The sequence below is a fragment of the Oncorhynchus masou genome, chromosome 24 (assembly GCF_036934945.1).
Source record: "Oncorhynchus masou masou isolate Uvic2021 chromosome 24, UVic_Omas_1.1, whole genome shotgun sequence".
NCBI classification, from domain to species: domain Eukaryota; kingdom Metazoa; phylum Chordata; class Actinopteri; order Salmoniformes; family Salmonidae; genus Oncorhynchus; species Oncorhynchus masou.
The window spans coordinates 17524332-17537842 of record NC_088235.1 but is presented as its reverse complement, the minus strand read 5'-3'; the positions used below and the strand labels follow the sequence as shown (position 1 = coordinate 17537842).

At 43.0% G+C, this 13511-nt stretch overlaps 1 protein-coding gene across 2 annotated transcripts in view; it reads right to left on the bottom strand.

Moving 5' to 3' along the window:
• The window catches only part of LOC135511870 (forkhead box protein N2-like), a 41506-nt gene that overhangs the window by 6069 nt on the left and 21926 nt on the right, over positions 1–13511 (bottom strand). For both annotated transcript variants that reach the window (XM_064933370.1, XM_064933371.1), the window contains exons 2-4: positions 6690–7270; positions 3480–3669; positions 1453–1524 (exon numbers count right to left, since the gene is read on the bottom strand). In XM_064933370.1, the coding sequence (XP_064789442.1) occupies positions 1453–1524; positions 3480–3669; positions 6690–7256 (829 nt within the window). In that variant the 5' untranslated portion in view covers positions 7257–7270. The remainder of the gene's footprint in view (positions 1–1452; positions 1525–3479; positions 3670–6689; positions 7271–13511) is intronic.

The window sequence follows — 13511 nt, the reverse complement described above, 5'->3', positions numbered from 1 at the left end:
TCTGAATGATAGCGGGGTGAACAGGCAGTGGCTCGGGTGGTTATTGTCCTTGATCTTTTTTTGCCTTCCTGTGACATCAGGTATTGTAGGTGTCATGGAGGGCAGGTAAGTTTGCCTCGGTGATGCATTGTGCAGACCGCACCACCCTCTGGTGAGCCTTGCGGTTTGGGGGCGGCGCAGTTGCCATACCAGGCCGTGATACAGCCCGGCAGGATGCTCTTGATTGTGCGTCTGTAAAAGTTTGAGTGTTAGGTGACAAGCCAAATTTCTTCAAACTCCGGAGGTTGAAGAGGCACTGTTGCGCCTTCTTCACCACACTGTCTGTGTGGGTGGACCATTTCAGTTTACATAGAGTCCAGTGAAGTTCTTTCAGGGCCGTCGATGTGTCTGCTTAGGGGGAATATACATGGCTGTGACAATAATCAAAGAGAATTCTCTTGGTAGATAATGCGGTCGGCATTTGATTGTAAGGAATTCTAGGTCAGGTGAACAAAAGTACTTGAGTTCCTGTACGTTGTTATGATTACGCCACGCACCCCGGCCCTTCTTCTTACCAGAGAGATGTTTGTTTCTGTCGGCGTGATGCGTGAGGAAACCGGGTGGCTGTACCGACTCTGACAACACATCCCGAGTGAGCCATGTTTCCGTGAAACAGAGAATGTTACAATCTCTATCTCTCTGGAAGGCAATTCGTGCCCTAATTTTGTCCACCTTGTTGCCTGGACATTGGCGAGTAATATGCTCGGAAGCAGTGGATGGTGTGCTCACACTCTAATTCTCCCTGTTATTCACAGGAAGATCATTTTACATGCAACCTTCTCTGGCTTAGAATGACATTATGTGAGTGGGACTTCAAATGTGCTGTTGAGTGCATATATGAATCAATGGAGAGGGGATAACAGTCAGTTAACCCACTGTTCCTAGGGCCGTCATTGAAAATAAGAATTTGTTCTTAACTGACTTGCCTAGTTAAATAAAAAGGTAAATATGTGTTACAAGGGTGGATAGATGCTGGGTGAGGGATGCAAAAGCAATAAAGAAAGATGAGTGTGAAAACAGGTGGGTGACAGAGATAGAATGTGCCTTCACAGCAGTAAGATTTGTGACCTGTTACCACAATAAAAAGGGCAACCAGTGAAGAACAAACACCATTGTAAATTCAACCCATATTTATGCTTATTTTCCCTTTTGTCCTATTTGCACATCATTACAACACGGTGTTGTAACGATGTGCAAATAGGACAATGGACATAATGAAATTTGAAATGTCTTCATTCTTTTGGAACTTCTGTGAGTAATGTTTACTGTTAATAAACAAAAGTGAAAAAAACAAACATGATCTACTTCACTTGCTTTGACAATGTTAACCATGCCAATAAAGCCCTTAAATTGAGAAAGAGAGAGCAGTTAGAAGGTGTAGAGAGAGAAGTGGTGTGGGGTGGAGTCTCTTACATGGATTGGCATGGTGATGGCCAGGGGCGGCGTTTAAGAGCATCATGGCAGTGGCAGCATCTATGTCAGACTCTGCAAGAGGAGAGAACATGCATGGTGGTCAGTGAAATAGCCAGTGTGTGTGTGTGGCCAGTTGGAGATTTCCTAGCTCTCGCCGTACCACACTTCAGGTTCTCTAAATGATTTCTAGTCACCAAGAGGATTGGATAATTATCAGCAGGGCCTCTGTAGTCAAGGTTACCAAACAAGAGGGTAGGGGGGAGAAAGGAGAGGATTCAGATCAGAATAATCTACATTGAGGCCTCTGGTTTGAAATAAAACAAATGACAAATAACCCTTCAGACCCCAATAGAATTCTAGAATGCTGCTGTAGATTACTGAGTTCAAGATAAAGCAACGTAAAACACCAAATAATGCATGCGGAGCAGAATTAGGCCGATACCTGCTAATTATCAAAATTCTACAACTACTCTCTCTAGGTGGTTGTAGAAGTCTCTTTTCTGGATTTTGATAATTAGCAGGTATCGGCCTAATTCTGCTCTGCATGCATTATTTGGTGTTTTACGTTGTACACAGAGGATACTTTTGCAGAATTCTGCATGCAGAGTCTCAATTTAGTGTTTGTCCCGTTTTGTGAATTCTTGGTTGGTGAGCGGACCCCAGACCTCAACCATAAAGGTCAATGGGTTCTATAACTGATTCAAGTATTTTTAGCCAGATCCTATGTTGAATTTTATGTTCCTTTTGATGGCAGAATGCCCTTCTTGCCTCGTCTCTCAGATTGTTCATCTCTTTCTCTAATGTTAGCTGATTAGTTTCCAAATTAATTGCATCAGGAAAACAGGACAAAACAAGCAACTTGTTAGCTGGCTATGTAAACGTATATCCAACTCAAAGGAGCTCCACTGCGCTGGCATCCACTACTCTAACACGACCGCTAAGCTGTCAAATAATAGAAAAATTAGGCAATGTCAACCTAACAAACCATAACCTAAACACAATAGATAAACCAAAATTACTCTAGCCTTCATTTCAGCTGGTTGTCTGTATGGCTAGCTCGTGAAAATGACAGCTGAGGTTGATGCTTTGTGAGCGCTGCCAAAATGTAACACTAAACAACTTTTCTTGTCTGACAGACTAACCAGTTAGAGAAAGCAGCTTGGGCTGTTTCCATATGAATCACATCAAAACAACCAACTAGTTAGCAGAATATATACAGCGAAACCCTGCAACTATCCATGAGACAGAGAGCAATCATTCGAGCTTCACCACTGATGTGCTCACCTGTACCAACCAAGTTACAATGATATGACAGGACTTTCACAGCACCAAACATTGACCGCAACAAACATATCTGTTGTTGACTTATTTCACTCACCTTGTCAAGCCACACAAATACAACAGGTTGTTAGCAATACATTTTGCGATATTCACACAGATAATATTGTTAGAAAAAAAAAGACTTCACGGCCGCTATAGTAACCTAAAGGCCTTCGCTGGTCGCTATGGATTCTAATTATTAAAGATGAGAGGATGGTTATGTTGAATGTCTTGTCGGCCAAAGTTGCATGACGAAAATGTGCAGAGGCAACAACCATGTGAATTTGAAATGACATGCAGCGAGACAGCTGAAACTGGATCTAATTTAATATGAATCATATTTCTAGAGAATCTGAGGTGTGATCATCAGCAGAGATTATGTGTAACTGTTTATTTTTGTCGCACTGCTTCGCTTTATCTTGGCCAGGGCGCAGTTGGAAATGAGAACTTGTTCTCAACAGGCCTAACTGTTTTTTTTGAAGAGATGTTGTGTAAAGGTTCGCTGGTTTTCGCTGTTTTTTTTGAAGAGTTGTTGTGTAAAGGTTCGCTGGTTTTCGCTACCTGTTTTTTTTTAAAGAGTTGTTGAGTAAAGGTTTGCTGGTTTTCGCTGCAGCTACTCCTTGTCCACTGTCACACTGGTGCCTCACAAGAACAACAGATGAGTGCTAAAAGTGTTCTTGCAAGTTAAGTTGGGGGGTAGGACTCACCTTTGAGAGAGCAGCCCTGCACGAAGAGATGTCTATGGGGTGAGGTGGCAGGCGGTGAGGAGGCAGGCAGTGGGGAGGCAGGCGGTGTGCAGAAGGCATGTGCTGCAGGGAAGTGCTGCTTCTTGAGTGCCTGGATCAGGTTGGGCCTGTACTCTGGGTCCACACACCACAGAGAACCCTTACCATTCAGCTGAAATAAACATCACACACTACATTACAAAATACAATAAGACTGACCTGGGTGGTGTTCATTTGGAGAACACTGTAGCTAAAAGTTTCAACTGAGCATTTCTTAGTGGATACATTCATATAGTATCTCATTGTAGTACCACAAAACTCTGGCAAAGCTTTCATGACTAAGCTTAACACTAATAATAAATACCATTTTGCAGATGCTTTTATTCAAAGCGACTTAGTCATGCATGCATACATTTTATGTATGGGTGGCCCGGGAATAAAAACCCACAATCCTGACGTTGCTAGTGCCATGCTCTATAAACTAAGCCATACAGGACCTCTTGATAGGCAGCAGCAGACAGCTGTTTTGCCTGCATGGCTTACTCTCACTGTAGTCTCACCAGGGCTTTAGTTTCTCTAGCTGCCATAATGACTCATAATGCAGTCACTTGAGCATGTGATTACCAATCCAGGCCCTGCTGGGTGAACTGCATGATGGGAGGAAAACTGTCGATAAACATTCCATGCCGTCCATAAATGGCTTATTACAGGGTTGGACTGAGTTTAGCTTTTTATGCGCACTGGGAAAGTCCTTTTCATACGACTTGCATTTGTAGAACCTCCCTACTGTAGCCAAGACATTGTTATATATCCTATATGCAGGTGCATTAACTACCACTGAGACAACACACATCTCCATGATGTAAAACAATATGTTCACATATGCACATCTGTTTGTGTGTGTGTGTGTGAGAGAAAGTGTGTAAACGGTTCTCTCATCTATATCTGGTGTTCTTTTTCAGCCCAGATGGAGGAGGAAGAGAGGAGAAGGAAGTGAGAGGAGTAGGGAGGGAGGAGGGATGTAACCTTGACTCAGATTACCAGCCGGCACACAGGCAGGAAGGAGGAAATGTCACCATGGCAACGCAAACCACCAGGTAGTGTATCATCTCAAACCAGTGCTGATCGCTCAGTTCAGCAGACAGGTGTGCTCACACTGAGCACCTTCATATTGAGCCCAGAGAGCCTGCCTGCACTGTTGGTGCACCGCGCCACAGTACTGTTGGTGCTGTTGATTGCAGCTCTCTGTGAAACACAGAGCTGCAAATACAGTGAGCACATTATCAATGTTACACTACTGCCTCTGCCACTACAGAATATCAGTATAGCGCTCCAATGATTCTTCATGACACTTTCACACAGCCAAGAATCTCAGAGGTTGGATACTATCAGCTAATTTGAACAATATTTTAATATTTATTTGTATTTTTTTGTCATTTAGCAGATCCTCTTATCCAGAGTGACTTACAGTACTGGCCCCACGTGGGAATCGCACCCACAACCCTGGTGTTGCCAGCGCCATGCTCAGCCATGCTCAACTGAACCACAAGGGACAACTTTAAACCCACTGAATGACGTCCATCGTCTCAATCTCAGCATTAGAGATTGGCATTTTACGTTTTTTTGACAGTTCGAATACCTCACATGATTTATTTTAGTACACAAATTTAATAAGGTATATACAGTACTTTGCAAAAGTATTCACCCCCCTTGGCATTTTTCACATTTTGTTGCATTACAACCTGTAATTGAAATGGATTTTTATGTAATGGACATACACAAAATAGTCCAAATTGGTGAAGTGAAATAAAAAAAAATAAAGAAATTAAAATGGAAAAGTGGTGGGTGCATATGTTTTCACCCCCTTTGCTATGAATCCCCTAAATAAGATCTGGTGCAACCAATTACCTTCTGAAGTCACATAATTAGTTAAATATTGTCCACCTGTGTGCAATCTAATTGTCACATGATCTCAGTATATATACACATTTGGTTTGAAAGACCCCAGAGTTGGAGACTTATCTCCCTCACCAACTTCAAACATCTGCTGCTATCTGAGCAGCTCACCGATCGCTGCAGCAGTACATAGTCTATCGGTAAATAGCCCACCCATTTTTACCTACCTCATCCCCATACTGTTTTTATTTATTTACTTCTCTGCTCTTTTGCACACCAATATCTCTACCTGCACATGACCATTTTATCATTTATCACTCCAGTGTTAATCTGCAAAATTCTAATTATTCGCCGACCTCCTCATGCCTTTTGCACACAATGTATATAGACTCTTTTTTTCTACTGTGTTATTGACTTGTTAATTGTTTACTCCATGTGTAACTCTGTGTTGCCTGTTCACACTGCTATGCTTTATCTTGGCCAGGTCGCAGTTGTAAATGAGAACTTGTTCTCAACTAACCTACTTGGTTAAATAAATGTGAATAAAAAAAATAAATTTAAGAGTCTGCAACACCAAGGAAGCGGCACCATGAAGACCAAGGAGCTCTCCAAACAGCATTTATATTTAACCTTTATTTAACTAGGCAAGTCAGTTAAGAACAAATTCTTATTTACAATGACGGCCTACCCCGGCCAAACCAGGACGACGCTGGGACAATTGTGCGCTGCCCTATGGGAATCCCAATCACGGCCGATTGTGATACAGCCTGGAATCTAACCAGGGCCTGTAGTGACGCCTCTTGTACTGAGATGCAGTGCCTTAGACCACTGCACCACTCAGGATCCCCAGTAGAATAGTCAGGGGGGAAAAAAAAATATTCGACAATATGTGGCATTGTGTGTAGATTGAGGGCAAAAGAAACGATTTAATCTATGGCTGTAATGTAACAAAATGTGTAAAAAGTCTGAATAATTGCCGAATGCACTATACAAATACAACACTAACAAATTAATGGTCATTTTCAAGACAACAAAAAAACATTTTGATGTTTTATTTGCCCATTCTGGCTGTCACAAAGCACATTTCACCAAATGGTATTACAGTATTTGAATTTTAATCTCTGGTTAAAGATCAAGCATTGACATCCGTTCGAGTACTGGATTACTAACGGCCACCCCTAGTCAGATGAGAACTGGTTATCCTTTGCAGGAATCGAACCCACAGCCTAGGCACTGCCAACTCTTTGCAGGGTAAACAAAGTGTGTGTGTGTACGTGCATCTCAAAGTTCCCTTACCTTTCCCAGGCTCCTCTCCACCTTACGGAAACACTTGTTGAGTGACAGGTTGTGTCTGACGCTGTTCTTCCAGCCGGTGGGGGCCGAAGAGAAGTATGGGAAGTGCTGTACGATCCAACCATAGATGTCCTTCACTGGCAGGCTCTTACTGGGGCTCTGCTCTATGGCCATGTAGATCAACAGAGAGAATGAGAAGGGAGGCTTGGACTTCAACGAGTCCCTCTGTGACAAGGAGGAAGAGGAGGGGTTCTGAGGGGCTCCGGTGTTGCCCTCAATGTCAAAGAGGGGGCTGGCACTGTGTTGGGCCCCGGCCTCGCCGCCCCCTAGCGTAAAGTTCTGGAGCAGGTTCTCATGGAGCCAGTTGAGGTTGGTGAGCTCCTCATCCTCAGAGCCCCCGGAACCAATGGAACCCCAGTCCAGACTGGTGGCCAATGGGCTGGCTGCACCACACTCTGCCTCTGGGAGAGTCCCCGCCCCCCCGCACAAACCCCTAAGTCCCACCCTTTCCCCCTGCATCCCTGGCGTTTCCGCTTTCTTATCCGGCGACATCCCGATGATTGGACCCATTAAACCAGGGAGGTCTGGAGAAAGAAGAGAAGAAAGGTTTAGAGTTGGTTCCAAAATAACTGACAGAGGGGCTACACAGAGAAAGGGGTTGCATAGGCTAGAACAGTTGGATACTAGTAGCTAGATAAAAACGGTTGGTAGCATTGAACTATCCTTCACACAGCGGCACAATCACAGCAGAGAGCAGCTTTCCCAACACGACTGGAAACATGAAATACATGGATGTAACAATTTGAAATTATGTGCTCTACCAAGCACTAAATGTGTTTTACTAAGGTTGCCCCGAGGGCAGGCAGGGCTACCCTCCCCTCCTTCTTCCCTCTGCCCCCTCTCCTTCACATGCAGGCTGACGTGTAGACTACCCTCCCCTCCTCTCTCACTCTCCAGCCAAGAGCCTTTGATGAGGACCTCTGAAGAGTGAGACAACTCCAATCTCTCCAGCCTGCTCTCCTCTCCGCCCACCTCGTCTGACCAGACGCACCTGCTTGTTAGATGCCAATGAGCATTAAACCATCCCTGTCACGATGAGAGAGAGCTGACAGAGAAAGGATCCTTCCCTCTTACACTGCCTTAAGTAGACAGCTCTCAAATACAGAGCTGCCTGCACTGCAATCATCTAGGAGTCAGGACTACCACTTATCTTGGCACAACCCAACTGATACTGCTTGACTGGAGATTAGAAATACAATATAAACATCATTTAGAATCAAGGTAGGAGACAGCAATAATACTATCTAAAGGGACTTCCAAGATAAGGAATAGAAAAGACTGACATTCTGTAGAAATGGGTTTTAAGTCGTGTTTTAAAAGTTGAAAATGATGGAGTGGCTTTCAGATGGTCAGGGAGAGCATTCCATAGGTGAGGGGCAAGGGAGCAGAAGGCTCAGTCCCCCAGGGAGACGTGTCTTGGGGACTTGATGCAGTAGGGATTGGCTAGAGCAGTGATAGGAATTAGGTCCCCGATGTAGGTGGGACTCAATCCATTCAAGCCTTTAAACACTAGGAGGAATTTAAAGTAAATCCTTTAGTTAACCGGTAGCCAGTGGAGTTCTGCAGGGGTGGGGGTGGTGTGGGCTGACTTGCTGGTTAGGACTCTGGCAGCACAATTCTGGAGAAGTTGCAGCCCCTTCAGTGATTTTGACTGGAAGGCCCACGAACAGGGCGTTGACGTAATCTTGCAGTTGTTCAGCTGGAGTAAGTTCTCTTTCATCCATGACCTGATGTCATCTAGGCAGCTGCCAAGTTTTGCTTGGGCTGAGAGATGGCATCCAGTTTGGTGTTGATATATTAAGGGTGATACTGGGTGGGAGAACGGTAGACGGGGGTCCTTATTTTTTTTAACCTTTTAAAATGCATTTCTACACAGTTTGACACTACTTACTATGCCTCTCGAGGGGTATATATGGAGGGGGTGTATGCCCCCCTCCATATTAAAATATTTATTTTTGGGGGACGGGGAAAGATTTCATTGGGGGAAAACAGTGAACTTCCTGCATATACAGTGGCAAGAAGAAATATGTGAACCCTTTGGAAATACTGGGATTTCTGCATAAATTGGTCATAAAATTTTTGGTCACAACAAGACAAACACAGTCTGCTTAAAACTAATAACACACAAACAATATGTTTTCATGTCTTTATTTAACACATTGTGTAAACATTCACAGTCCAGGGTGGAAAAAGTATGTGAACCCTTGAATTTAATAACTGGTTTGCCCTCCTTTTGGCAACAATAATAACCCAATGTTTTCTGTAGTTGTGTATCAGACCTGCACAACGGTCAGGAGTAATTTTGGGCCATTCCCCTTTACAAAACTGTTTCAGTTCAGCAATATTCTTGTGAATTGCTCTCCTGAGGTCATGCCACGGCATCTCAAAACAGGTTGAGGTTCGGACTCCTGACTGGGCCACTCCAGAAGGCATATTCTGAAAGCCATTCTGTTGTTGATTTACTTCTGTGTTTTGGGTTGTTGTCCTGTTGCATCACCCAACTTCTGTTGAGCTTCAAATGGCGGACAGATAGCCTTACATTCTCCTGCAAAATGTCTTGATTAATTTGGGAACTCATTTTTCCGTCGATGATAGCAAGCTGTCCAGGCCCTGAGGCAGCAAAGCAGCCCCAAACCATGATGCTCCCTCCACCATACTTTACAGTTGGGATGAGGTTGAGATGTTGGTGTGCTGTGCCTTTTTTTCACCACACGATGTTGTGTTCCTTCCAAACAACTCAACCTTAGGCAAAAAATTCTGTGGACAGATTAAACTATGAACACCATTCTTGTTTAGTGTTTCACGTGTCGTAGACTCGTCAACAGAGATGTTAGCATGTTCCAGAGATTTCTGTAAGTCTTTAGCTGACACTCTAGGATTCTTCTTAACCTCATTGAGCATTCTGCACTGTGCTCTTGCAGTCATCTTTGCAGGACAGCCACTCCTTGGGAGAGTAGCAACAGTGCTGAACTTTCTCCATTTATAGACAATTTGTCTTACCGTGGACTGATGAACATCAAGGCTTTTAGGGATCATTTTGTTACCCTTTTCAGCCCTATGCAAGTCAACAATTCTTAATTTGAGGTCTTCTGAGATCTTGTTTGTTCGAGACATGGTTCACATCAGGCAATGCTTCTTGTGCAAGGCAGCTCTAACCAACATCTCCAAACTCATTTCATTGGTTGGACTCCAAGTTAGCTGACTCCTGACTCCAATTAGCTTTTGGAGAAGTCAGTAGCCTTGTGGGTTCACATACTTTCTCAACTTACCCTGTGAATGTTTATGTATTCAATAAAGACAAGAAAAACACATTAATTTGTCTTATTAGTATAAGCACACTGCAGGGTAGCCTAGTGGTTAGAGCGTTGGACTAGTAACCGGAAGGTTGCAAGTTCAAACCCCCGAGCTGACAAGGTACTTCACTTTTTACACATTTTCTTACGTTACAGCCTTATTCTAAAATGGATGTATTAGTTATTTTCCCCTCAATCTACACACAATACCCCATAATGACAAAAAAAAAAAACGTTTAAATATCAAATTTACATAAGTACTGACCAAAGACGGGTCTGAGGAGCAATTTGGTGATGCAACTAGCTGCATGTAAGCTGGCAGGGTTTTCTTAAGGGCTCGACGCGATTAGCCATTTCGGCTGGGACCACGGATTGTCCCGGGTTTGTGGTTGTCTCGATCCCTGCTGTTTGTCATTTTCAATCTTCCCGGTTACCTGCCATGTCTGGAACTGCGAGGAGCTACCATGACAAAGACCAAAGCCGGCGAGAGTACCGTTGAGGACAGTGGTGTTTCTATAACAGGTGAAGAATGTTTTAAAACAAACTAAAATAGTTCTACAAGCAGTTGTTACAACAAGAAAATAGCATCAAGTGTTTTGTCCAAATACTGGTGGATTCAACTAATAAAAGAATGGACAACCTGACCAGAGTGGTCCAGGACCTGAATAACAGTTAGCTGAACTCCCAGGATCAGCTCCATGAGATGAAACAGGAGAATCGCAAGATGACAGCAATCTGTAAGTAAGTCAGTGAAAGATGACATCAATTAAGTGTGGGAATCCATGATCACAATGACAGATAAATCAACTTGATGGACAATCAAGGCGGAACATGGACGGAATTTCAGAATCTCCACGAGACCTGGACAGAGTCTGAGGACAAAGTGAGGGAAATTATTTCTGAGAAATTGAAGATGGACCACAGGAAGATTGAGGTGGAGCGCACCCACAGGACTGGAAAACCCAGGTGACAGGCCAAGGCCCATAGTTGTCAAGTTCCAGAGGTTCAAGGACAAGGTAGCTGGTCTGGAAAGAGCCAAGAACTTGAGAGGAATGTATATCTTCCTCAATGAGGACTATCCTGAAGTTGTGTGAGAGAAGAGGAAAGAACTTCTACACAGCCATGAAAGTTGGCAGAGAGCGCGTGGGGGCATTACTTACATCCGCTGTGACGGGCTCATCGTCCAACCTCCCAGAAGCCTATAAGGGATGAGCGAGCCAAGCCTATTGGTTAGCAGCTTCACACTCACCTATTGATTGTTTGCTCTTTTCAGTATTATGTCTTTCTGATGAGTTCCCAGGAAAGGGCTGAAACAGCCCATATTAATACGTAGTTTTAGAAATCAGGTTAATGCAACTTGCTAACATCAGATAACCTTCATATATTAGCCATTTCTGAGACTCAGATAATTCATTTGATGATACAGCAGTAGCAAAACAAGGCTCTCTCTTCTATAGAAGAGACAGAAATGCTTATGGGGAGGTGTTGCTGTATAAATTCAGAGCCATATCCCTGTAATGCTTAGAGAAGATCTTATGTCAAGTGTTATTGAAGTGTTGTGGTTGCAGGTTCACTTCGCACATCTAAAGCCTTTTCTTTTGGGGTGTAGCTATAGGCCACCAAGTGCTAACAGTCAGTATCTAGATGATGTGTGAAATGATTTGAAATTGTATGTGATGTAAACAGAGGTCTACTTTCTTGGGGACCTGAATATTGACTGGTTTTCATCAAGTTGTCCGCTCAAGAGGAAGCTTCTTACTGTAAACAGTGCCTGTAATCTGGTTCAAATGATTTAATCAATGTACCAGGGTGTTTACAAACACGACAGGAACAAGATCACCACATGCATTGATCACATTTTTACTAATACTGAAGAACTTTGTTCTCAAGCTGTATCCTTACCCATTGAATGCAGTGATTACATTATAAGTGGCTATATCCAGGAAAGCCAGCAAACGCTGGGCCTAAAATAGTGTATAAGAAATCATACAAAAGATGTTGCTTTGAGTCTTATGTGGATGATATTTGTTGGTCTGGGGTAATTAATGAGGAGCATCCAGACGCTGCACTTGATGCATTTATGAAATTGCTTCTTCAAATTATTGATTAAACATGCAATCTGACTGTTAAGGATCTGTGGATTAACGAGGAATTGAACAACTATGGTTGAAAGACATGGGGCAAAAGGAGTGGCTAATAAGTCTGGCTGCACATTTGACTGGTTGACTTGCTGAAAATTGAGAAATTATGTGACTAAACTCAACAACAAAAATAAACCATTATGAAGCTACGGTCAATAGTGGGGGGGGGGGACTTTAGAGCACATTGAATAAAAGTATGGGCAGAAAGACATTCAACTCCATCTTTCATCGAATCAGATGGCTTATTCATCACAAACCATTTGATGTTCATTATTTTAATGATTACTTCATTAGCAAAGTGGGCAAACTTAAACAGAAAATTCCAACAATGAACAGTGAGCCATCGTATTCATGCACAACAAAAAACTAATAATGAAAGAAAAGCATTGCAACTGAATTTTGTAAAGTTTGTGTGAGAGGTGGAAAATAGTTATCGATCAATAATGACAAACCTCCGGGCACTGACAACTTCGATGAAAAGCTAATTAGGATGGTAGCTGACTCTGTAGTCACTGCTATCTGTCATATGTTTAAATCTGTGCTTCGTGGAGTCTTCATCCTCAGGCCTGGAGGGAGGCCAAAGTCATTCCGCTTCCCAAGTGTGGCAAAGCGACCTTTACTTGTCCTAACAGCAGACCTATCAGCTTGCTGCCAGCTCCTAGCAAACGGTGGTAAAAAATACTGTTTGACCAAATATGCTATTTCTCTGTAAACAAATTAACAACAGACCTTCGGCATGCTTATAGAGAAGGGCACTCAACATGTACCGCACTGACACAAATGACTGACTAAAATAAATTGATAATAAGAATATTGTGGGAGCTGTACCGTTAGATTTCCGTGCAGCCTTTAATATTATTGACCATAACCTGTTGTTGAAATAAATGTGGGTGTTATGGCTTTTCTACCTCTGCCATGTTGTGGATTCAGAGCTATATATCTAATAGAGAAGAAAAGAAATGCCCGAGTTCTAATGTGGGGTGCGGTACGGTGGGGTGTACCGTACCGCAGGACAGTTCTAGGCTCTCTACTCGTTTCTATTTTTACCAATGAACTTCCACTGGCATTAAACAAACCATGTATGCTGATGATTCAACCATATACGCATCATCAACCACAGCTAATGAAGTCACTGAAACCCTTAAAAGATTTGCAGTCAGTTGGAATGGGAGTCCAGTTATAAAACAGGTCCTGAAAATCTCAAACTTAAGAGCATTGTATTTGGTACAAATAATTCCCCAAGTTCTAGACCTCCCTCTTGAATCGGCTTCATGTTGCGAAATATGAAGCCGATTCTAGATTTCATTTTGGATTGGAGATGCTTAATGTGG